Raw genomic sequence first — 26993 nt, 5'->3', positions numbered from 1 at the left:
TTCAGAACCACCTTACTTCGTTAGACCCCTGGAGCCAGTGCAGGTGACTGTTGGGGATTCTGCATCCTTACAGTGTCAGGTTGCTGGAACACCAGAAATGATTGTATCATGGTACAAAGGAGATACAAAGCTGAGAGGAACTGCTACTGTGAAAATGCACTTCAAAAACCAAGTTGCCACTCTGGTTTTCAGCCAAGTAGACAGTACTGACAGTGGAGAGTACATCTGCAAAGTAGAAAACACTATTGGGGAGGCTGCTTCATCGTCTTTGCTGACAGTTCAAGGTGAATATTTCATTTTAAGAAGTAGGAAATGACCTATTTTTCTTAACTATGCTTTGCTATTTCAAAAAAACAAAGATCACCTTTTCCTTCTTAAACACACTACTATTTTCTGATGTGTAAGATACCCCATGGCACTGTCTTACATCAGCAAAGGCCTACCAGTAAAGCTAATCAAAAGACATCTCTTACTGACCACAGCTTTTCTGTAGGGATACAAGCTTTTGCATCTTCCTTCCCCACTGAGGATATGGCTTTGATCATTTCCACTGTTGTCAGTCCTGAGGGTTAAATACGCTCACTGGGTGTAACTGAGGACAGAATGGTCATGTATTTTGCTGCAACCATATGCACAGCACTCTTTTCACATCAGATTCCAAATAAATGATATGCTGAATAACATTTTTAATTGGAAGTTATGATCAAAAATCCAGCATACTCCACAGTATATTAGGCAGTGGTTACTGGTGAGTACAGCAACAAGTGCGTATCTTCTGGAAGCCCTCACTGTACAATACCTGTTTCCTTACAGAGCGTAAACTTCCTCCTTCTTTTACACGAAAATTGAGAGATGTTCATGAAACTGTTGGCTTACCAGTTACATTTGATTGCGGCATTGCTGGTTCAGAACCTATTGAAGTATCTTGGTTTAAAGACGGTGTACGTGTAAAAGAGGACTACAATGTTCACACATCCTTCATAGATAATGTAGCAGCTCTCCAGATTTTGAAGACAGATAGGAGCCTTATTGGGCAATATACCTGCACAGCTACCAATGCCATCGGGACTGCTTCTTCTAGCGGAAGGCTTGTCCTTACAGGTTGGTGGGCTGTGAAATATTTAATAGAAATATCTTAAAACTCACTTTTGCTTTATATATGGATTTAATATTGTACAAATATTTATTTCACAGAGGCTTAAAGCAAATTGAGATTTTTAAAGTGATGCTTTTTTATTTCTTTCACTCTTCAGAAGGGAAGACTCCTCCATTCTTTGACATCCCAATTACACCTCTGGATGGTATTATTGGAGAAACTGCTGACTTTGAGTGTCACATTTCTGGAACACAGCCTATTAAAGTCACTTGGGCAAAAGATAACCAAGAGATTAGAACAGGAAGAAACTACCAGATCAGTTATGTAGACAACACAGCCCGCTTGACCATCTTGAAAGTTGACAGAGGAGACTCTGGAAAGTATACGTGCTATGCTAGCAATGAAGTTGGAAAAGACTCTTGCACAGCTCAACTGACTGTTAAAGGTACTGAGTGCATAGTACATTGTGTGCACATTTTTCTTCCTTTAATTGTAAAGGAATTAGCCTTTTTTCTGCAAGATAAGTTTGAGAAAAACTTCTGAGATACCCGTAGGTCTCTTAAGGGAATTAGGAAGGGTCAATAATAACAAGAGAAATGAAAGAATATTTTCTTCAGTCTAGTTTCTTTATAGGCTTTGGCCCATTTCTTTCTTGAGAACTAAAAAAAAAATCCTCTTTTTTTTTTAATGGCATTTGACTTAAATCGATTTAGGAGGATTATTTTTCAAATAGGAAGATCTACTCTGACAGTAACTGTAAGAGCAAGATACCTGCTCTTTATCTTACCATACTTTCAATTTTTTAAAAAATCCTATTTAAATAAGAGTAAATATCAATTCCCCAATATTCAGATTTTTCTTGAAACATTTTCTTTAGAATTTTTAATTTCAGGTTTGATTCTTAGAAATTGAATAATATATTCTTTTTTTTACAGAACGAAAAACTCCACCTACTTTTACTAAGAAATTATCTGAAGCAGTAGAAGAAACAGAAGGGAATGAACTTAAACTTGAGGGCCGTGTTTCTGGCTCTCAGCCTTTGACTGTTGCTTGGTATAAAAACAATCAGGAAGTTTATTCAAGCCCTCATTGTGAAATATCTTTCAAAAACAATACCTTACTTTTCCATATAAAGAGTGTAGAGCAATCAGATGCTGGTTTATATACCTGTAAAGTGTCCAATGAAGCAGGAAGCGTGTTGTGTACATCTTCTGTTGTTATCAGAGGTTAGTTGAAGTCTTATTTTTCTTTCTTACTTTTCTTTGTTGTATGTTAGCTGCAAATATACAGCTTCTATCTTATGAGCTGGTTTTTCTTACTCTGACAGCAGTAATTTGTCCATAGATGGGCAAGATAAAACTGAGTTAAACCCCCAAAAGAAGGAATTATTTCAATTTTGTATACTAATGAATTAAAAGTTTTTCGGGGGGGGGGGGGGATCTTCTTTGGGGCTTCTTTTTCAATATTTGCTGTGACTAATATGAAGTGAACATTGACATCTGACATTTTTGTTGAATTTTTAATCATTCTCTTTTCATGGAGTAACAGTTTTTCTGTGCAATTACATCTAAGATTGTGCAGCCTTGACAGTGTGATTTGGCAGCATGGCCTTTCATCATAATACTCTTGCAAGAGATTGCATATATTGCATATTTGTTTCTTTAAAGGTGCTTATACAGTTTTGCAGCCTAATAGTGGTGCTTTAGCTATTACGTTATTTTTTGCATGTGAATGTCCTTGCTGTGTGGAGAAAAGACTTCTTTTCTGAAGAAAACCTGGAGATTTCTTGCACGTCTGCATAGAAAACATACTCTCTTGATGTTTTTTCCATTTTCTAAAACTATGATTGACATTCTCAGACTTCTGTTTATCCTCCTTCATTCCTTGACATTGTCTTCTTAAGAATCACATGTATCTCTTTTCTCTTATGTTCTTAATCATACTTTCCTTCTTTGAGTATTTACTCCAGCATTTTCGTGTTCCAGAACCTCAAAAGCCTCCAGTTTTTGACCAGCCTCTTCAGCCAGCAGCAGCAGAGGAAGGTGATACTGTACAGCTCAGCTGCCATGTCCAAGGATCTCAGCCAATCCGGATTCAGTGGCTGAAGGCAGGGAGAGAAATAAGAGTTTCAGACAGATGCAACTTCAGCTTTGCTAATGGAGTAGCTCTTCTGGAACTTGCTGCAGTTACCAAATCTGATTCAGGAGAATATGTATGCAAAGCTTCAAATGCAGCTGGCACTGATACTTGCAAATCTAAAGTAACAGTTAAAGGTACAGTAATATGGAGAAAATCAAGGCATATGATGAAAATTTAAAACAAAATTCCATCTTTTGTTTTCTGTGGAATACAAATATTAATAATCTAATTGCAAACAGTTAGTACATTTTAGTTCTTTGCAGAACTGTGCAATCTGGGAAGACGGTATATGTAACAATAATTTAAATATCAATAGTGACATAAACAGTGGAGATCAGTGTCAAATCAATAGTACATTCTCACCAAAAAGATTAAAAATTTAGTTTCTAGATCTAAACACCAAATTCAAGAAAAATGCAAGCTAAATGAATGAAACTACTTGGACATGCATATTCTGTGGAAAGTATAGAAACAGTATAATAAAGGAAGATACAAAAATAATTTGATTGAGTGTGTAGCCTTAGAGGCTAATTGCTTCAGGACTACTACAACGCTAAGGCATTTTGACCTTTTAACTGAAAGTAAGTATTGTCTAATCATGAATCTTTACATGGAGGTCTTGCCTTACCGTTGCATAAAAGACATGAGTTCAGTAAGATATAGAAATAATATCTTTTTCTATAATATACAAAATAATAATTGGCTAGCCACAAGGCTAAGAACAGTGCAAAAGAAACAAAGAATTAACAGATCACTGATAAAAAAATGCAAGTAACTCTGAGGGTGTAATTTCCAGAAATAGACAGAAAAGAGAATACCTTACTAAATACTGATACATTTTAGAAAACAAGGATTCTTATTTGCATATCCATCTATGAGTTTGCATCCATGCAGAATGTAAATGACCTGACTGAAGTTAATGAACAGCACAATATGGCCCACAATGTTCAGTTTCATCTCGGAAGTAAAATACAAGTTAATTAAAACAATATGAAAGTATTTTGCATTTTTTCTCTTGCATAATATTTTGTTCCACCTCTGTAATTAATTGCTTTTTTATAATCCCTTTGGAAGCATTATCACTTGTGAGCATAAAATATTACATTAAACCATCTGTTTAAATTGTTTGACTCTGTTTTTTAGAAAAACCAGCAGCTGCACCAGCAGCTAAGAAAGCAGAAGTGGAAGGAAAACTTTATTTTGTGTCAGAGCCTCAGAGTATCAAAGTCATGGAAAGTAAGAACTCTTTTCAAAAAAGTACATTGTCTTCTATTTGCCTACACCTTTTGTTTGAGATTACGTCTTGCTGTCATAAACAGCTGGAAAGACTTAGCTTCCTCATTTGCATCTTTCTGCAGAGACTGTGGCAACCTTTTTTGCAAAAGTTGGAGGAGACCCAATTCCAAATGTTAAATGGTTGAAGGGAAAATGGAGGCAACTCAACCAGGGAGGTCGCATTATAATTCAGCAGAGAGGAGATGAAGCTAAACTAGAAATAAAGGATGCAATAAAAACTGATTCTGGCATGTACAAATGTGTAGCTTTTAACCAACATGGTGAAATTGAGAGGAGTGTAAACCTACAAGTTGAAGAAAGAAAGAAAGAAGTTGTTGAAGGCGATCTCAGGGCAAAACTAAAAAGGTATATGGAAAGTTTTTATAAATCTGTTATCAACACAGAAGAAATGTTTTTATTGTATATATCTCAGATCAAGATATGATTTTTAATATTCATTAAATATTAATAACTGTACTAAAAATAGAAGCACCTGACTAAAGGGGTCCGCTGCACATTGCAGCTCTCAGCCAATTCATTTTTTCAGTGAACAGCTTTCTAGGAATGAAGCATTGTATATTTAACTTACATCATTGATTTGAATAGCACTCCAACAAAAAAGAAGGAAGAGGAAGAGCAACCTATTGATATCCTGGAACTTCTCAAAAATGTAGATCCCAAAGAATATGAGAAATATGCTCGCATGTATGGAATTACAGATTTCCGTGGCCTCCTGCAAGCCTTTGAGTTACTAAAGCAAACCCAAGCAGAAGAAAGCCATAGATTGGTAAGATATAGCATGACTGCAGCTTTGGCTTTGTTACATCTAACATGGTTTCTCTGAACAGACTTGGTGTCCACGCTCTGATTTTACTGTGTGTGCAGGAATTTCTGGTTCCTCATTAGGTCTTTGAGTTCTCAATTTCTTGCATGCTCAAACCCAGGAAGGAGGAATGGGCCTTCTGGCAAAGTATGTCCTAGCTTCACAACTTGGCTGCAATTTTTAAGATGGGAAGATAACACTAGTTACAATACAGTTACAGAAAATTTGATGTAGGAACCAGTTCTATGTTGAACAAACATGACAGCTTGACATTTAACATCCTTTAATTTTTGAGTACTTTCTGCCTTTTTACAGGAAATTGAGCTCACAGAAAAAGCTCAAAGAGAAGATCAGGAGTTTGATGAACTTGTAGCTTTTATTCAGCAACGACTCTCACAGACAGAGGTAACAAATTTTTGGACTGATTTGTGAAACATTCAAACCCAAAACAGGGAACCTAAAACTAATTTAAGCTACTATTTTTCAGCCTATTACTCTGATCAGAGACATTGAAAATCAGACAGTTTTAACAGATGAGGATGCTATCTTTGAATGTGAGATTAAAATTAACTATCCAGAAATTAAACTTTCATGGTACAAAGGAACACAGAAACTGGACTCCAATGACAAATACGAAATTAGAATTGAAGGTGATCGCCACATACTGAGAATCAGGAACTGCCAACTTGAAGATCAGGGAAATTTCAGAATAGTGTGCGGACCACACATTGCCAGTGCCAGGCTAACTGTGATTGGTAAGTGTACTTTTGAAGTATGCATTTGAATTAATTTACACTTTAAGTATTTCACTGTCTGATGTCTGCTAAAATGTATGTTTTAACATGCTAATAGAACCTGCAGTTGAACGGCATCTTCATGACACTACTTTCAAGGAAGGAAACACATGCACGCTGTCTTGTCAGTTCTCTATCCCAAATGCCAAGTCTCAGTGGTATAGAAATGGGAGACCCATTAAGATAGGAGGGAGATACTCAACACAAGTCTCTGACAAAGTACACAAACTCATCATCAAGGATGTTAGAACAGAAGACCAGGGACAGTATACCTGCAAGCTTGATAATCTAGAAACAACTGCAGATCTGGCCATTGAAGGTTTGTAAACAGATATAGAATCTTTTTATTGCAGTATTGATAAACAGTTTCTGGATGTTCCGTTAACAGTACAATTGAAAATGCAAGGAATTTCTTAAAGACATATTCCCAAATTTGGAAATGGACTAAACAAGAAATTTTGCTGTCCTTTCTCTTTGAACAATATGAGACATACTTGTGTAAGTTAGTATTTTTGACTAAATCATCATTGTTAATGTCCCCTGGCCCTCAAACAATCTGAGTCATACTTGCTTTTGTTTTCTTTTTCTCTGATATTCTTATATTTTCCTTGGACTTCCTCTTTTTCTTGTTCTTCACCTTTAATTTCCTTAATGGCTTCTCTTGTATAATTTATCTGCACAGCAATCTTGTTATAGTTGTACTCTTACGTCTTCTTCATTCTTACATAGAAAACTTCATAGAAGATGGAATCTCTTTTTCTTACTCTTTCAAGATCTATTGTTATTATCTCTTAATATAATGTACTTATGAAAACAAAGAAAAGGAATTAGATAAGCTAAATGGCCTGGTGGCGCATAACAATTGGTTTATTTTTTGTTTCTAAAAACAGCGGAACCAATTCAATTCACAAAGAGCATCCAGAACATTGTAGTGAGTGAACACCAGTCTGCAACCTTTGAGTGTGAGGTGTCTTTTGACGATGCAATTGTGACATGGTATAAAGGCCCCACTGAACTGAGAGAGAGCCCCAAGTACAGCTTCAGAAGTGAAGGTCGCTGTCATTATATGACTATTCACAATGTTAATGCAGAAGATGAAGGTAAAAATGCATGGAATATTTGTGCTGATGCCATTCTTTTATTGGGTTTTGTTGTCTTTTTTTAGTGATAAAGGCATATAAATATCTCTTGGCTGTTACAGGTGTATATTCTGTAATTGCTCGTCTTGAACCAAGAGGAGAAGCAAGAAGCACTGCAGAGCTCTATCTGGTAACCAAAGGTTAGCAAATTTGCTAAACAAATTTGTGATGATAGCCATCTGCACATTTGTGAATTTGAAACATGATTCTGGAAAAATAAGTACTCCTAAAAGAAATCTAATATTCTTTTGCAGAAATCAAACTGGAGTTGAAGCCACCAGGTAAAGATCATGAGCAAGACTGGCACAAGATCTTTCTATACTCTGTCATAAATTTGGTTCATTGCTTTGCTTTACTTTTTATTTTCAAATCCTTTTTTCCTGGCTATAGTACATCAAACCTACCACCTGAAAAAATATTCCTCATCCATAGATATAAGGAACTATTTATTCTCATAAATAGTGGCAATGAATACTCTGATAACTCCAAATTCAGTGATATTAATGTGCCTGGGTCCTATTTTGTACAATATGGGAAGCCACATTCTTTAAAACACAAAAGTTTAATTTATTTTTTGAATGACTGAGAAATAAAACAATGAAGAGGTACCAATGAATAGATTCAATGTCCTCTGCACAACTGAAAAAAAAAAACAACCCAAGGATGCAAAATCATCTCCTTGAGATATATAATGATCTTCTTTTCTGGATGTTCTTAAAAGTCTACTCCAATATGATCCAAGAATTATTTAGAAACTAAATGAAACAGTGTATAGTCTGGCCAGACCGAAAGATTGATGCAATTAGTTATCTGTTGGTCAGCTAGGTTGTTCTTGAGGAGCAAGCTCCAATCCTTGTACCCTAGAACAAGCAAGATTAAAGTACCATGAACCACTGTTCTTGGGGGCAGCATATTCTAATCTATTTTTTTTATTAAGTCAATTAAATATTTTGATTTTCTAGATGTTCCTGATGCCAAGGTTGCAGTTCCACCTCAAAAACCAGCTGAAGGTAGAGTAACAAAACCATACTTGTTCCATAGTGCTGTTTTATATCTGCAGTGAAGCAGCACACCAGGGGGAACCTCAGACAAAAATCTTAGATGGCTAAGTGTCAAGATCTAGTTAATTATCTCTGTAAAAATATAACATGAGCAAGGCTTGTCTTGGATAGGGTTGTTTTGTTGTGTGGAAGGTAGTGGCAGGAATGAAGCCTTTTCTCTTAAAAGGAGTTTCTCCTTTCCGTCTTTTTTTCCTATGAGTTTCTTATTCATTTGATCTTTCTTTTATTTCCATGTTCCTCTTCTTATCATGCTTTATTTTCACCATATCTTCTTTTTGCCACAGAAATATCTTTTAAAAATGCTATCTGAACTACTACTGTTTGCAGGGTGGAAGGAAAATAAACTACAAATGTTCTTTTAAAGCCATACAATGGATTGCATGTTTATTGTAAATGGTCTTTCTCCAGGCTCTGGTATTGGACTACAGACTACAAACATTACATATATTCCTGTTACATTCATTAGTTTACTATGAAAATTATAATTTCAAGCTTGGTTTGATTTCCAGGATAATTTGGTAAATGCTTTCAGTGACAGCAGGAGGGCAAAGGTTTGATGTTTAGGTGAATTACTATCAGCAAAGATAGGAAAGTGATGGAAGTAAAGAAAATAAAGCTGAGAAGAATCAGGATTCAAATAAAGGTAGACTGGGGATTCCCACTCAAAATACATTCTTCCAGCTACCGTAAACTGACAGAATGAGGATCATGTTTGCTTTTATGTAGCAGCTGTAATAAAATCATCTTATCTATTTTCCAAATACACTAAGAGGTTTCTTCATTTACAAGAAAACACCATACTTACATTTTATTCTAAACATTTCATTTTTCCTACAAGCTGCGCCTATTCCTATTCTTCTGCCTATTGTTCCACCACCAGAGGAGAAAAAGCCAGGTAACAATAGTTAAAGTATTTGTACAGTATCTACATGTTTCTTTGTGGATGTTGGTGGTTTTTAAATTAAATTAAAATTTTCAAATATACTGTTTTTAAGCAGAAAAAAAGGTTCCAGTAAAGAAAGTCTCCAAAAAGGTGGTTAAAAAAGGTCCCGAAGAAGTCCTACCACCTAAAGGTAACTTTTTTCCTTTTTTAAAAAAACATTTTTTAAGACAGTAAAATTACCTTATGGAAACAAGTCAGTTTGTTTTGAATTACTTTGAATCAATCAAATGTGTTTGATTATTCTCTTTATGTCAAAAACATATACATTTAAAATCCAAGCTGATTAAGACTGTTTAAAAAGTGGTCACTTTAAACCATCTGTGAGAGCAAAATCATTTCATTAACTGCAAACATCCAATATGCCTTGCAAATTCCAGGTTGCGATATGAATAATTTTTATTTATTTATTAAGTTCCAGAGGTGCTTCCAGAGAAGCCCAAAATAACATCCATGGCAAGGAGAGAAGAGATTCATGAAGAAAAGAAGGAAATATATGAAAAGCCCAAAGAAACTTATGAAGAATGGGAAGAAGATTATGGAGAAGACCATGACTATTATCTCAGGGAAGAAGGCTATGATGAAGGGGAAGAAGAATGGGAAGAAGCTTATGAGAAAAGAGAAGTGACTTACGAAGAAAAACGAGTAATTCATGAAGAAGGTATTTGAATTGTCATACCATTTTATTTTTTCTCTTTTCATATTTATTTTTAAGGTCAAACAATTTTGAGCCAGGAAATATTTTTTGGATTTATTTTGTTACAATATCATGAACCTTAATATACTGCCAAGTTTTAACTGACACTTGATGATAAGACAAGGACTCTAGTATGACAAGTTATAGATGCAGATAGAAATTGATACACTATAATTCAGTTACCAATGGACTTTGCATATCAGAACATCTTTAAAACCTAACATGAGTTAGTAGTTTGTAAGTATATGTGTCATTTTTTCTTCTGTCTTTTTCTTCTATCTATTTCTTCTATCATTTTCATGTATTGTAAATAAACTTGATTTAGGTTAAATGTTTCACACAGTAATTGCTTGGTTTTAATAACTGTATTTTGAAATTCCTTGATTGCTTTAGCTCTCTTGAGTAGTAGTAATACCTATGCCTTTAGAAACAGAATTTGGCTCTGATGAGAAACGATCAAACTTGGAAATAAGCAGAAAATTTTACTGCAACAATTGGATCTGCAAAACTCTGTGTTTTTCAACTTCATAATCTTACACTCAAAAGGTATTAGTTATACTACTGTATTGAGCCTTTAGACAATGCATTTTTCATCATTAACTGATGTTATTATTTTTAAAGTGGTTGAACTTCCTAAGAAGCCTGTGCCTGAACGAAAACCACCAACAATTACAGCTGAAAAGAAGGAGAAGAAAGAAGTAACAGTTCGTAAAGGTATGACTTTCCTGCAAAACCAACAGGAACATGCAGATTAACATCTCTCATGCATCTTCCTCAAGCTGAACTGCTGGTTATTCACATTCCCTTGAAAAAAAGATAGTTCTCTTTATGTTGGACAGTGACAAGAGCAAGGTTCATGGCAATCCTTCCTCTTCTCCCACCTCATATTTTCAAGTGGAGAGAGAATAGTGGCAGCAGTGGGTGAAGCAAACCAAGAATTGCTGGCAAAATCAAACCGAGCTTCAGTTATCTTTCCTTCTCACTGTACGTTAGCCTTGGGCATAGGTGGTGCTTTTGAGCCAGTGAACGCTGCACTTCTGTGAAGTGTCCTCTGCTTAGATCACTGCATATGTCTCAGGGGAGAGTGGGGCATGATCACCTGTTTCAGAAGTGCCTTTACCACCACTGTTCACCACACATGATGCACAAAGGTTATAACATTCTAAACATGAATATAGCCAGTTCTACCTGGTTTGTGTCCAGAAGATAATTTGCAAGATTATCTAAACAATAAACATATCTGAATCACTTACAGTTGTCAAGAAACCTGTTGATGAAAAAGTTGAAGTAACCACTCAGAGGATTGCAGAAGAAAAAATCAAACAGGCTGAGGGTAACTACTGTTTAATTACCTTAATGTCATCTTTACATGAAAGTAATGGCTATTGTTACTTAGCTGATCTGCATACACTTTGTCTTCATTTAACACTGATCTGGTCAATTTTTCATTTTTTGAAACATCTAACAAGAGCTTGTGCTGAACTGTATAAAAGGAAAATGAAAAGCTTTATAGGGGAAAATACTAAATGCACATGCTAACTGCCAATGCTTTAAGAAAGAGAGTGATTGTCAAATTGCACCGGGTGAAACAGTATGTTTCACTCTGAGCTGAAGATGTGAAATCCCCATCTTCCTCAGATTTCTTGACCTCTCTACCAGGATGTCTTGGTTAATTGTTCGGTTATGAAGTTAAGATGCCTGCTTATTCTCGTGGTAACCACCTCCTCTTGTGTAGCATTTCCCATTCTGCAGCATGCATCTGTCAGTTGCAATTCAGTGTATGTCAGGATATGACCTGTGTGCTAAATGCCCTGAGTTACTCAGCCCCTTTAGAAGCAATAAAAAGAAGCAAACATATTCCTTTTGTTGCTTTGCATGGTTCCAAGGAGCCTGACTTAGCCACTGAGTTAGATTATGTTTGTCTTTTGATGTTTTTTCAACATCATTGCTAGACAGCTATAGACTTGTTTTGATCTTTTTGCTAAATAAATGACTGAGTAACAAAATTTTAATGCCAACAGTTACCAAGAAAGTTCTACCACCAAAACCTAAACCAATGATCATTGAAGAAAAAGTTGTGAAAAAGGAAGGTACAGATCAGCATCTTTCAATTGCAATTTACGTTTTTTCCAGCACCATGTGTGTTGTGCTCTTGTGCTTCTTGTGAATACGTGGGCCTGCGTTGTACGCATTTGGATCTATTGTACTAGTCGTGCCATGACTACTCCCAGTGTTTGAATAGTATGTGTACCATGCTTTTATCTTTCATGAAGTTTGTTTTTAACATGTTTGTGGCTAGCATTTTGATTCTTGGTTAAACAGCCTGCAGGATATTGCAGTGTGATTTAGATTTTTCTTCATCTGTTCTGCCTGCAGGCCTATGCTTAGATAATAAGCATAATTTTGTCCCAGTGACCCAAAATTTCTTTGAAGAACCGCCTTTGAAATTCTTCTGACATACTATTTCCTAAAGCTTATGCATGCATTTATTTTAAATTTGTGGGTTAAAGGTGTCTGTGTATTTAGTTTATAACAGATACTAAATATTATACTTGTATGCTTGTTTTGTGTTCAGTATTTTAGAATATGAATACTGACTGTCTAAATATGTCTAAGACATAAATGTGCAACAGAGATACAGATTTGATAAAAACTCACATGCTGACTACCACAAATGTGGATCTAGAATATAAAATACTAAAACAAAGTCCTATCTTTAAAGTACCGACAGTAGAAACATGGACTGTTTCAGAAGAAAAGATGTCGGTTTCTGTCCACAGAGAAGAAGAGTATTCATATGTCACAGGTATGTACAAAACCAAAAATCTGCACACCCAAATCAAAACAAACTTTCAATCCTACTAGATTTTCTTTTAATCTGTTTTTATGTATGGCAAATTACATATTTAGACACACCATATATTTGTCTTTCAATATGCATTGCTTCTTCTTGTTCATTGTGTTATGTAGCCTCAGTTTTCTTTAGATTAATAGATGTCAACATTTCAACAATTTTCTTTTAACATTGTTTAAATGCTTTTCTTTGAAGAGCCAACAGAGCATGAGAAAACAGTTGAAGAAAGATTCTTTGAAGCTGTTTACCCAACTGAAGGTAGATTGATTAAGAATGAGAAGCCAATCAATATTTAAGATTTATAAAATAATTTGAATCTGTAGTTTATCAAAACTCACTGTGAGATTTGCACATGCTATTGGTTTTCTGGGTTAAATTTTTTCACATATTAGCATATGTGTTTCAGTGACCTTTGTGTACTGGACACACATAATATCTTCTTAAATGTGTTTCAGATGTACTGCAGACTAATATTTCCTATCTCCAAATGTAATATCTTCAAAATTCCTATTGTAGCACGTGAGGAAGTTGAAGAGTGGGAAGAAGAAGAGGAAGAAGTAATTTCTACAGAACTGGAGATCCCTCACGTTGAAGGTGAATAAAACCTGTACCATCGTGCGCTCCATTTTTCTGAACTTTCACATCATCTGCCTGTACCACTTTTAACCAAAGGATAGCAGATCAGAGCTGAAATTTTCCATCTCTCTATGGCTCTTCTCTCAAAAGTTCAAGCCCTACTGGATTTCTAAATCCAATTCTTCTTCATCATTGTTTTAAATAATTCTTTGAATAGATTTTTTTGAGATTAGCATATTGTATCTGTTTGGTAAAACAGCATATTTTTTGACATACGATGTTTGCTTATCCATCATGTTGAAAGTAGCCTACTGTGATTTATCAAATAATTTTACTGTCTCCTAAGTGTTCACCATCTATCTCTTTAAAGTGCCTGAGATACCAAAGAGGCATGCTCCAGAAGAAAGAAAGCCCATTCCTGTCTCTAAAAAAGAAGCTCCACCAGCTAAAGGTATTTATACTGCCCTAGTAAAAAACAGAAAAAAAACCAAACAAACCAAAAAACAAACAAGTCGTTGTTCATTATAATATTGTTCGTTTTTTTCTTGAATATATTTATGAATTTACTCTCCACGTGTCTTTGGGTTTGCATTATCTCCATATGCACTCTTCAATTTTGTGTTATCTCCATACTTTCACTTTTTATTTGTGCTATAACTTCACTTACAGCTTTCATTTGTCTCAGTTTTGGCCTTTCTCGTTCCTAACAATCTTGTGCTTGTTGTTTGTATTTAGGTTGCAGACAAGTGTAGCGTGTTTCAATAGAGTACCATGACAGGTGATAGTGCAATAATGTTAACATTGAAATTTTATACTGTATCATAGTGTCTTTCCCATATAGTCCACTGTATGTCCAAAAGGTTGTACACTGTACTGTATTGCAGCTACTTGTCCAGACACTGTGTTCTATAAAGCAATCTTGGATTACTGAAATCTGGATAATTGGTCCAAAAACTAAAGCCCTCTCATTTTGAAAATGTTTTCCAAAGTGCCTGAAGTCCCTAAGAAACCTGTTCCAGAAAAGAAAGTTGCTGTTGCTAAAAAGGAGGTGGCTCCCCCAACAAAAGGTACAGCATCTTTTTAATGTGGGCTTTAACCAGTCCTGTACTGTTGTGCTGTATTCCTAATCACTATTCACTTGTCAGTGGAAGCATATGATAAATACAGTCTGTGTGCTATGTTGTATGTCATCATCTAAGAAAAACTGAAAAGCCTTAGAAAGGTTGCTTAAGTAAATTTTAATACCTTGAAGTTCCTGAAGTACTTAAAAAACCTGTGCCTGAAGAAAAAGTATGCATTCCTTTTCCCAAAGAACCTCCACATGCCAAAAGTATACTTAGTGATGGAGTGTACATGTACCTGTTGAATATCTTTTTTTGGTGGGGTTTTTTTTGGTTTTGTTAGACTGTATGTAAGCATGTTTGTGTTAAAAATTGATTATTTTTTTTTTTTTATGTATAATTCTTTGTGCATATATAACAGTTTTTAAGGCCAGGTAACATACGGGAGCAGCTCTTTCTTCAGTTGAGAAATCAGTCTTGAAGCACTTGATAGGCTTCCAGAGACTGGTTTGATTTTTCTTTTCTTTTCAAATACATGTTGCTTTTGTCTCATACCTTTGTATGTTAAGCGTATGAATGTTAAGCGTATGTTAAGCGTTATGTGGTATGTCTTGATATTCTTATAAATGGATTAATGAAATTCTATAATACTCCAATAAATCTTTGAAATACAGAGTTCAATTATTTTATATTTTATCTTTTTAAGTGCCAGAGGTGCCTAAGAGAGCTCCCCCAGAGAAAAAAATTGTTCCAAAAAGAGAGGAAGCCCCACCACCTAAAGGTACACCTAAACAAACACTCTTCTCTTGTTATCCTAAGTATCTTGTTTATGTCCAGTTTTGGTTTTGGTTGTTAAGCGAATCTGGTTTTAGTTGTACTTCAATTACATTAGCTATGTATCTTTTGTGTCAGTGTTGTCAGTAACTGTGCTGTAGATGCAGTCTTAAAACACCTATAATTTTAGTTACTTAACATTACTGTAATTTGTATCTCTGAATTGCCAGAAGTACCTAAGAAACCAGCTCCAGAAGAAAAAATACCCCATGTTCCTAAAGTAGAAGAAGCTCCACCTGCAAAAGGTCAGTATCATTCACTGTAATAACATTTATTGTAGTCTTCAGAACATTGCATTTGTCTCAGCTTGCTCAGCTGTTGTGCTTTTTAAGCAAAATATGTCCATGTGTAATCTTTTTGAAATATGCATTTTTGTTATGTGATGCTGTTGCCAGTTTTGTACTTTTTATGTCCTAAAACTAAATACCTTTTTTTAAAAGTGCCTGCAGCTCCTAAGAAACCTGTCCCTAAAGAAAAAGTATCTCCTGCAGTTCCTAAAAAAGTTGAGGCTCCTCCAGCTAAAGGTATGGTTTCCAGTAGAATAAAAGTTTTTTCTCAGCTTCTGTTTATATGTTCTGTATTGTTACCAGTTGTTGATTTGTGCTTTCCCTGTGAATTCTGCTGTCCTGATTTAGTGACAATGAATTGTTGCAGTATGTTGCATGTGTTGTGCAATACTTGTAAAAACATTATTTCTAAATGTTGAATCTCTGTTACGTGTTATGTGCTCAGTACGCTTAAGGAATTCTTTGGAAACCTAGATTCAGCTTTCTGCAACATTGCTTTCACAATGGAATTAGAAAAGCATACATTTAATTTATTATCTTTAAAAGTGCCTGAAGTGCAGAAGAAAGCCACTTTTGAAGAAAGAGTACGTATTACAGAAGACAGAATATCTGTTGCTATTCCAGAAGAAATCACAACACCAGAAGGTACACTATAAACAGACAATTGTGAGAAACTTGTGCTTTGTCTACAAGTCTATTGTTCTTAGACCAAGATCAAAATACACAAAAATTTTGTGTTAGTTATCTTGTATGAGTTTTATGTTGAACATTTTACAGACTTGGAGGCAGTTAAGAGCCTCCTGAGTACCATTTACCTTTCAGTCTTGAATGCCAGGATCACAGCCTATTGACACGAATGGAAACTACCACTGAATGCTATGATCTTTTGGATCCGGCTTTCATGAAATCATAATAAGTATGGACTTACAGTGTTGAGTTTAGACTCCACTAGTTAGAACTGTAACCATCCATTTGTCAGACTGCCTACAAAGCTGTCTGTAGCCCTGCAGATAACAATGCTATTTCTCTCTGCAGTGCTAGCTTCTCACTAACTCTTTTAGTTCACATTGTCATGCTCAGGGAAGGCTGAGGTCCGTTGATTTAAGTTAGTGTAATTCCACAAAATACCTGCTTCAAGATAGCGGAAATCAACATTTTGATCATTTTAATATTCCATTAATAACTAGCCAGTCAAGACAATTTACTCTATTAAAAAGCATAAATGAATTTTTAAAAGCAGAAATGGAAGTTAACTATCTAAAACATGAACATGCATATATATGTTCATATGGATACGTGCAGTGTTAACTTCTGTTTGTCTCCTGTGTATTAACCTTTTACCCCAGAAAAGGTTGATGTTTCCCTGATATAGTCACATTTGTAGATGTGTACATGCCAGTCTTCCTTTCAATTCTTGATCTACCCTTCTCATCTTGTTTCTGTCCTTACTTTCATTCTAATTCTCCCCTAATTCTTTGACTGTTGTCAGCTTTTGTGATGGGGAATTTTGGGGAGTGGAAGCATTCTGATGGAGTGACAGTTGGCTAGTGAAGGATGTTTGAGAGAGAAAACAGCACACAATAGGGTACATGGGGCACAGACAAAACACATCATTTAGAGCAAATCATACATATAATTGTGCACAGCACTTTCTGTATTATATTCATATCTGTCATTGTCATATAGAATTTGTAAGAATTGGTCTTCATCTTCCCCATCCACTGATCTCTCCATCCATTCATCCACCAAAAATACTAAAACTAATAATTTTCTTTAAAGAACCAACAGTTGAAGAATGGGCTGAAGAAGAAATGGAAGAAGTGTCTATTTCCATTCACAGAGAAGAGATTTCTGAAGGTACGACCACAATTCAGGAATACTAGGCAAAAGCAAAAAGTAATTTTCATTTCGTACCAAAAATAGCATGGATTACTATCTACTCTACTCATAAAGAAAACTTTACTACTATATAAATGTTTCATATCTTATAAACTTTAATGCTAAGAAAGTCTACAATTTCTATTACTTGCTTTTGAAAAGTGTAGTAGTTAGTCCTCTTTGATACAGTGAAAATAATGAAGTATCTCTTGGATGCTGAGAATTATCAGCTCCTTTTTTTTTTTTTTTTTTTTTTTTTTTTTTTTTTTTTTACAAACATTCTCTGTTGGAAGTTCCCCTTCCAGCAGGTTACTTAGATGAAGTAAAGATCCTTCAGCATGTCATGGTGCACCCTGGTTCCTCAGACCATTTCATCATAAAATGACTATATTGTTTGCACCTGTAAGTTTGTTGGTGGTGACATAATGCTGTGAAGGACAGCAACATATGCTGATTGACTCAATATCCATTACAAGTGACACCATAGGAAGTATGTCAAGGGATGGCTTTAGTCAAGGAATTTTCTCAGTATTTGGGAAAGAGGCTTTTTCAAAGTAGGCAAGTTCGAGCATTAGTGAACTAGTGGACAGAGGAATGGAAAGTGCTGATCTAGTACTTCAAACACTGAGCACTTTCAAATTCCACAGAAATACAAGATGAGAGCTCAATCTCAGTTCCATTTAAATTGCTTGGAGTTTTTCCATTGGCTTCGGAGGTAGCAGGATGGTTTGAATGTAGATTTTGTAATACCAGAGGTGTCTATTAGTAAAGCACACTGCTTATTCTTGTCTTACAAATATTTTGTTGCTTACCAGGACCGTAAAGGCAGTAATAGATGTCAAATACTTAAACATAAGTATTTTTTTTATTTTACTCTTTTTAAGTGACTGAAGAAGAGTCTTACTACATAGAGGAGAGGGTAACTGTTCCTAAGAGAGAGGAAGCCCCACCCACTAAAGGTATACATTTTTTTCATTAGAAAATATTGGTTGTTTCATCATTCTGAGTGTTATGTTGCCACTATATGTTTTTCTCCATTTGTGTTTTTTTGTATTAAAGAAATGTGTACATGTTATATTGATACTTCTTGCCTTCATAAAACTTTGTATTGTAATCTCTTAAAGTGCCTGAGAAGCCTAGGAGAGTTGTCCCTGAACCAAAAGTTCCAGCTGCCCCTAAGGAAGCTCCAAAAGTTCAAGGTATAAACCAGTTCCTCCTCTGGGTGATGTATCTTCAGGGGTAGTGTGTCTGTCTTACTGTCTTGTTTGTACATGTTGACATGGGTAATGTCTGCTTCCAGTGATGAATGGTTGTCTCAAATTCCATCTTGTACTATGAAAAGTATTGTTTATGTTAACTCAGTAAAACACATTGATGTAGAAGGCAATTACAAGTATTACACCCTAATATTCTTTCTCATCTTCCTTCTCATCTTACTCATTTTTCTAAAGTTCCTGAAGTTCATAAGAAAGCAGTTCCCAAAGAGAAAGAACCTGTCCCTGTGCGTAAAAAAATGGAGGCTCCACCAGCAAGAGGTATCAGTGGTTTGTTCCTGTTGCAAAAAATGCTGGGTTTGCTGCATTCTGTCTTTAACATATATGCATGTTGATAAATGATATCTCATAGATCATATTTCTTCAACATTAAACACATACTTATGTCCATTTGTGTACAATGTGGCCTGTGGCCTGTGTCATCTTGGTAAGATTTATGTGTTATTTTGCCTTTTATCTTATGCCTGTTGGCAACTTCAGAAAATTTGATTGATTTCACCAATCTTTTTTAAGAACCTCCAGAAGAACGAGTACCCACTTTTGAGGTAGAAGTTGAAGAACCTCCATCAACCAAAGGTAAACGAACTAGAAATATTAATATAATGGAGATTTTTTTGTTTGGCCTTGCGGTATTTATGATCAGTCATTTTACTTAAATGAATTTCTGTTTGTTAATATCTGTAACCTCTGTCTGGATCTCCTCTTTCTTTTGACTATTTACTCATCTTTATACTATGGCTGTAAAATACACTCTTCTACAGTGTCTAATGTTTGTTGCTGGTTGCTGTTGAAGTTTACTTAGATTTTCTTTTTTTAAAAAATCAGATTAAATAGAAAAAACTTACATATGTCTGTATTTCAAATACTGCAATCAAATATTCTTACACTTATATTTTTTAAGTGACTGAAGTGCACAGGAGGATTATCACAGAACAAAAAGTTGCAGTTGCTGAAAAAGAGGAGGCACCACCAAAAAGAGGTATATAATTTTTCAGAGCTACACGAGAAGTCTTGTTTCAGGATACTGATTTACTCTTATCATGTCTAATTGTCTAACACAAGCTGTAATGTTCAGTGTTTGCTGTCTTTTTTTATTTGACTTGAAGAAATGTCAAGTCTCCACATTTGTGTTTTGTCGTCTGATTATGTTCATAAACTATGATTAATTCAAAACCTTTTAAAATAAACTTTTTTTAAAATAATTGCCAGCAGTGCCCAAGAAGCCTGTGCCAGAAGACAAAGTACCTGTTCCAGTTTCACAGAAAGTGACAGCTCCACCAGCTAAAGGTATACAAGTTCTTTTGAAATTAGGCAAGGCTTCTAAATATCAGATGTCTGTGTGCATCATACTCACCATCTGCCTGGTTAACCAAATCCCAGTCTCTCCTGTCTTGATTATAAATGAAAAAGGACCTTTGTCTCCTCCCCTGCAAAAGAATGTAGAAGGTGACAGAAAACACACACCTGCATTCCTTGCATTTTCTAGCTGCTATTTATTTAACTTCATTGATCACTCTGGCTGTTAAGTCCTTTGGACAGAGGAGCAAAGACTTTTACTCAGTGAAGAAATTCAATAAATGTGAACACATTTAGAAAACAGCTACAATGTAGCATTGTCAGTATTCAGTCAAGGATTTCAAACTTACAAATATGTCCTCTCTTTCTGTGATTTTCTTGTGTTTGAAAAGTGATTTTGTTATGTATCCTGTATGTGTGGTGTTTAATTATGGTTTAATTATGTTTCTGAAGAGCCTAGAGGCAAATTATTTACATCTTAGTTTCATCTCAGTCATTCCATCTTATTTCATGATGTGTGAATATGCTGTTTGTTTTTGATGTGTGTTGGTCTGTATGTCTGTTAATCTAATATTATGCGGATTATTTTAGTAGATATTTATAGATAATTGAATATATTTCTGTGGTTACTAAAATTGCACACAGTGTTTTGAAGTGTCTAATTTATCTGTGGAATTAATTCCTGCAACCCCACACACTAGTCTTCAAAATATTTAATGCATATCTAGCTACTGTGCATTAAAGCTTCAGCTGGTCTTTTTCTCTGTTAATTTAAATGTCTTTATGTTTGTATGTATAGTGTGATTCTTTGCGTTTATTGTAAGTATCTTTGCTATGTAAATATGTGCTATCTGCACATAATTGTTTGTCCATAATTCTTTTGTATGAACTTCAGAAAGTTCAGAAATTCTTTTAGAATTTAGTATTCTTACATTTACTATCTTTAAAGTGCCGGAAGCAGCAAAGAAAATAGCCAGAGAAGAAAGAGTATCCATTGCTGTTCCAAAGAGAAAAGTGTCTCCACCACCAGAAGGTACTCCTGCCCATGGATTAATCTATGAACAGACTATCCTTGTGCAGTACCACCAAAGCTTCAAGCCTGCTGGTCTGGCACCTTTCTTAAAATTTTAATGTAAGAATCATAGAATCCTTTAGGTTGGAAAAGATCCTTAGATCGTCGAGTCAACCGTTAACCTTACACTACCAAGTCCACCCCTATGTTCCACCATAGTCCCAAGGGAACCTTAACAGAGTCTTTGAGAAACACTAGAGACATATTTTTCCCAGTTACTCTGGGTTGGGTGTGTGTGTCAGAAAATAATAACTAGATTTCTAAGAAACCCTAAATGGGGTGTTTATTACTGTACATGATACTACACCAGAGAAAAATATTAACATTAGACTCTGTCTTTGAAGTACCAACAGAAGAAGAACACTGGGCTATGTCAGAGGAAGTATCCATTTCTCTTCACACAGAAAAGGAGATTTCATACACAGGTATGAAAGGAGTAAAAAGATTCTATGTCCAGATTTACAACTTGTCATCTACTTGGGGAAAAAAAAAAAAAAAAAAGGTGCAAATCAGCAGTTTATCCTGAAATTGAAGCTTGTAGAATATGACCTACATGCCTCATACTTAGCTGATTCAGACCTCCTGTTGTTGGTAAACATTGCATTGTCATACTCATATTATGAGAGATTAATATAATCACATCAGTGTGAAGTTAAATAATCTATTTAGTCTCTCTGTTGGAGAATGATGGGGGGTGGGCAGATCATAAGTAGCAAGAGGAAGAGGGAAGAGGATCTTTGACTGGCTTTCTGTAAGGCAGGGGTAATATGCTAGCTGGTCTGGGAAAAAAAGGTCAAAGCAGAAGGGGACATTAACTGTAACAGTTCTGTGGAATACCAAATAGAGGTGTTGTAGCTAGAATCCAAAAGAACCTGAACTTCCTGGCAAGGGCACTCATGCACAATGCAGTTTTTGTCATCAAATCAATCAAAGTTACCAGTTCCAATCAGTTTTAATTTAAGATTTCAAATGCAGATGTACCGGGCACTTACAATTAAATATTAGGAAGATTAAAAGGTCTCCAATCTGTTAAGAAAATGTGAAAGTTATTCTCTAACTTGGAAAGTCTAGTAGCTTCCCAGATGTTAAAACGCTATGGTAATTTCCTGTGCAGTTTCCAGTTACATTGATCAAAAATTTCCCAAGATGTGCCTCACAAGACAAGGCCCATGCACTGCTGCTCTGCAAAAGAGAATATGCTGCTTAAACACAGATTGCTTTCTTTCCTGAATATATCTTAAAAACTGAACATATTCACACCTTAATCTTTTGGAAATTTTCCTGCCTTGACAGGGAATGGCTCCCTGCCATGTCTGAACAAACAGGCCACTTTGTAAAGCAACCAACAGAAGAGGAAAATACCTTCTTCACTAAGCAATTAATTCTTTTGCCTTTAATTAGACCAGGGCTCTTATACATTGTCAGTCACTCACAAACGTTTTCTCTACATGCTCCCTCATCTTCGTCTGGTTTCCTATGCAGGAACTGGGGCAAAGTGTCACTGTTGTGAGAGGGGCTGCCACAGATGACAGTGGGATTTCATGATTTTGAAACAAGAAGAATTTGGATTTTGAGTTCTGCCCATTAGCAAGCTTAACTTCACTGCTGGCATCAGTAGATGAAGCAGGAATCATATCAGATGCTAATATTGGGATCTTGAAATGTGTGTTGTTACTTAATTGAAAGCCACCCTAATGGCTTCCATAATTACACATCCAGTGTCAATAAACACACTTGTCTTTTATGTATTAGCCATATATTTGTAAGATATCTTTTTGTGTTTCTTGCCAAGAATAGTTTTGCTTTTAAACAACACTTTTAAAAATTCTTAAATGTAAATGTACTATATCTTATTAGTGCCTGATGTACCAGAGAGGGCTATCATTGAAGAAAGAGTGCCAATTTATCCTCCTAAAAAAATGGCAAGACCACCAGCCAAAGGTATACTGGATAGAGTACTGAAGTATGATATAAATGTTTTTTGTGTCTTGTATGTTCCATGTGCAGTGAATAGTGACTTGTTTTCTATGGAATGTTCTTCCTTTGGTTTAATTCTTATTTGACAATGCCTTGTGATCCTTATTATTATTAAGATCTATGTGCTAAAATTTAAGATTCTTTTAATTGGTATCTTTTTAAGTGCCTGAAGTACGGAAGACAGTTGTCCGAAAAGAGAAAGTGTTTGTTGAAGTCCCTCAGTATGAAGAAGAAGAAGTAGAAGAGATTCCAAAATACAAAGAGGAAGAAGCCACCAGATATGAGAAGGAAGTAATCCATTACAAGGAGGAAGTCCACCATTATGAAGAAGTTAGTCACTATGAGGAAGAAGTTCCTCAGTATGAAGAAGTTCCTCAATATGAAGAGGAAGAAGTCACACATTACAAAGAAGAAGCGGCTTATTACGAAGAGGAAGCTCCTGAATATGAGGAGGAAGAGTCAGAAGTTCCCCAGTATGAAGAGGAGGCTCCCCCACCAGTTAGAGGTATACTTTTGTGTGAGAAAAAGTAGTATCTTTTCATTCTGGTAATATACCAAAATTTTGGTTTAGTATGTTTCAGTGTGCTTTACAGTGTGCCTTTTTTCAACATGTTTAATGATTAGTATATGGTGTAGAAAATGTCTGATGGCTGTATGTCTTACTCTTCTACTACCTCTTGTCATGGTTTAACCCCAGCCAGTAGCTAAGTACCATGCAGCTGCTCTCTCACTCCACAAACCCGAAAAGGGATGGGGAGGAGAATTGGGAAGGAATGTAAAACTCAAGGGTTGAAACAAGAACAATTTAATAATTGAAATAAAATAAAACAAAAACAACAGTAATAATAACAACAACAGTAACATTGTTGTTATTATTACTACTACAACAACAATTATAATGAAAAGGAGAGAGAAGGAGAGAGGAAAAAGATCCAAAGGGAAGGGAGAAAAGAAAGCAAGTGATGCAATATAATTGCCCGCTACCCAATGACCAATGCCCAGCCAGTCCCTGAGCAGCGATTGGCAGGCCCCAGCCAATTCCACCCTGTTTAAATACTGAGCGTTACATTCTGTGGTATGGAATATCCTTTTGTCTAGTTCTGGCCAGCTGTCCTGGCTGTGTCCCCTCCCAATTTCTTGTGCTTTTCTAGCCTTCTTGCTGGCAGGGCCTGAGAAACTGAAAAGTCCTTGACATGGTACGAATATTACCTAGCAACAACTCAAAATATCTGTTATCAACACTGTTCTCACAACAAATCCAAAACACAGCATTGCAACAGCTACTGAGAAGGAAATTAATTCTATCCCAGCCTAAACCAGGACACCTCTATGAATTTCAGTGTTCTATACCATACATGTTCTTTCATCTTTCATATGAAGTCTGTATAACCCACTAAGAAAATTTGATTGAGCTTTATTTTATCCTTGTCTGGGGTTCAATTATGCTATCAGACTGTGATTAAAATACTTAGAAATGTTTATGAGAATTCTGCAATCACAGAAAAAAACTTTATCTAGAAAATAGGTAGTGTACTTGAAAATAAGTGAATTAAGAACACAAGTTGCATTGACTTTCTCTCAGAAGTCTTTATAACCCTATATTTTTTGTTTATTTCTGGAAGGGAATAATAGATTTTCATGGAAAGCAAAGATGTAAAAGTTCTATTAAATTGCCATTTTAAAATACTTAGGTGTTTTCCTTAGGAAAAATTTTTATGGTACTAGTATAAATTTTCAACATTGTTAGTACAGGATGAACATACTGATCACTACTTAGAGAGGACAACAAGGTCATGCCAAGATCTTGGTAATAAAGCCTTTCTGCATTGTAATAGAAAGATATAGACTATCTATATCCAATTTTCCAAAATTAAATAATCATCTAATGGTATGTAAAAATGTATATTTTCCAGTCCTGTTTCAAATCATTCCATAGTGTCTCTTCCCAAAAATGAAATTCAGAATTTTTTTTGCCTAATTAATAAATGCCAAAACTATGTTTAACATTGCTTGTACTAGAATTTTGACATATTGATTAACATATTTTCTCTAGTAGAGAAAAGGCCAATATGTACACGGCAAGAACCAGGTTAACCCTGAACAGGAAGATTAGGGTTACCTAAAATTTCCTTTGACTCTATCATAATAGTTAAGTTTAAGTCATATGTGCTCCAAACTTTCTTCAGTATGCTCAGAGCCAGTGGGGTTACTCTGCTGTCATCATAAAATTTGCATGGATATTTCTGGGTTCTGGACTACAAAAACCATCAAGATACATTTTAGTTGAAACTTTTACCTCACTGCAGTTAAAGGGAAAATCGATTTCAGCAGTCAAGATTTGTTTTTTTTTTTCATCAAAGTACATCACTCATAAACATTGCTGTTACCCAACAAATTGTGGTATAAACTGCTGGGCATTTATAATGTGTCCATAGTTCTGTGCTTGAAGTAAATCAATTGATACACTTAATGTGTTTGCTTTTTACATGTAGAAAGTACTTGGAGATTTCTAAGAAAGAAAATCTAATTAGCAATATATATTCAATACATATACAAAATTGGCTTATTCAACATGAACAGATGCAACCTATTACATATCTGAGAGGCATTAGGATGATGGCTCTAGGGGAAAATAAGGAGAAGTAGTGAAACCACTAAATATCAAATACAGCAATTCTATAGTAGTTTATTACATTTGTAATAAATTTGTAATTACATTTGTAATAAACATCAAAAATGGGAGGAAAAAATAAAATTGTATTCTAGCAAGTTTTCCCACCATAACACTTCTGAATCTGCTTTAACAGCTGGTTCTAAGAAGCCAAACTCTGTCTTAAGTCAATCCTTTGACCAGCAAGTAAGCTCTTGAAGTTAAAAATATTTTTATTGATGGCCTTAATGGCTTAGCAAGGAGAATGGACGCGATAGCAGTTAATATCTGTTTGCCATTTTATTTTGTCTTATTTTGTCTTAATAATCAAACCATGTTAAATCACAGCTTTATGTTTGGGGTATATATTCGTGACACTTGCTTGCACTTTGTGTTCCTGTTGTTTTGGAAGTAAATAGCTAAAACATTAATGGTATCTTTTAAGTGCCTGAAGTTCCTAAGAAGCCTGTTCCAGAGGAAAAAGTACCTATTATGAAGAAAAAAGAAGCTCCTCCAGCAAAAGGTATATATCCTCTCTTTGTATTAGCAGTCACCCTTTGAGTATGTAATTCACAGTACTTTACAGATGCCTTACTTGATCGTTACTTTTTTCTGTTCTTTTTAGAGAGGGCTCTTCATATGAAATGTTTGTGCTGCTGTCTTTTTTGTTTCTTTTCTGTTTTGGATAGCTTGTGGATTCTTTTTTAACCAAAATAATATTTTTTTTAAGTGCCTGAGGTGCCAAAGAAACCTGTACCTGAAAAGAAAGTTCAAGTGATGAAGAAAGAAGCTCCCCCAGCTAAAGGTATATGAACTTGTAATTACTTTTGATCAGAAAGGTCTCCTAGACTTCATTTATCTTCCCACTTGTGTTAAATACTAGGATAGTAAAAGGATTGTTGCTCTTAAGAATTGTGATTCTTTGTGTTTGTGTTTAATTGTTTAGTGTCACTGGCTTGTATGTCATAGTGGTTTAGATTCTTATGCCAAGCTCAATTTACCATAATATCTTACTAAGTTCCAGAAGTGCTGAGGAAACCCATGCCAGAAGAAAAGGTTCCTGTTCCTGTACCAAAAAAGAGGGAAGTTCCATCAGTGAAAGGTATATCAGCTCTTGACTGAATATGTTAAAAAAAAAACTTTAAAAATTGGTCTTTGTTCACCTGTCATCTTTAATGTAATGTAGAGTGAAGAGAGTTTTCTATTCTTGACAGTTCTTTGTCATTCCACTTTACTGATTCATATAGTTGTTGTTTAGCTTATGCTTAAA

The 26993-nt window shown here is 35.3% G+C and overlaps 1 protein-coding gene across 1 annotated transcript in view; it reads left to right on the top strand.

Annotated features, from left to right (window-relative positions):
• The window catches only part of TTN (titin), a 238738-nt gene that overhangs the window by 79382 nt on the left and 132363 nt on the right, over positions 1–26993 (top strand). Inside the window, 22 exon segments of the mRNA XM_037397744.1 lie at positions 6–284; positions 814–1101; positions 1254–1541; positions 2032–2322; positions 3082–3369; positions 4379–4471; positions 4594–4876; positions 5117–5297; positions 5649–5738; positions 5821–6088; positions 6186–6446; positions 7018–7227; positions 7329–7406; positions 7521–7547; positions 8229–8276; positions 9166–9222; positions 9323–9400; positions 9683–9928; positions 10586–10678; positions 11220–11297; positions 11986–12054; positions 13335–13412. Of these exon segments, the coding sequence (XP_037253641.1) occupies positions 6–284; positions 814–1101; positions 1254–1541; positions 2032–2322; positions 3082–3369; positions 4379–4471; positions 4594–4876; positions 5117–5297; positions 5649–5738; positions 5821–6088; positions 6186–6446; positions 7018–7227; positions 7329–7406; positions 7521–7547; positions 8229–8276; positions 9166–9222; positions 9323–9400; positions 9683–9928; positions 10586–10678; positions 11220–11297; positions 11986–12054; positions 13335–13412 (3672 nt within the window).

The sequence above is a fragment of the Falco rusticolus genome, chromosome 8 (assembly GCF_015220075.1).
Source record: "Falco rusticolus isolate bFalRus1 chromosome 8, bFalRus1.pri, whole genome shotgun sequence".
Taxonomy (NCBI): Eukaryota; Metazoa; Chordata; class Aves; order Falconiformes; family Falconidae; genus Falco; species Falco rusticolus.
The sequence above is the reverse complement of the archived record's forward strand: the minus strand, read 5'-3'. Positions and strand labels throughout refer to the sequence as shown.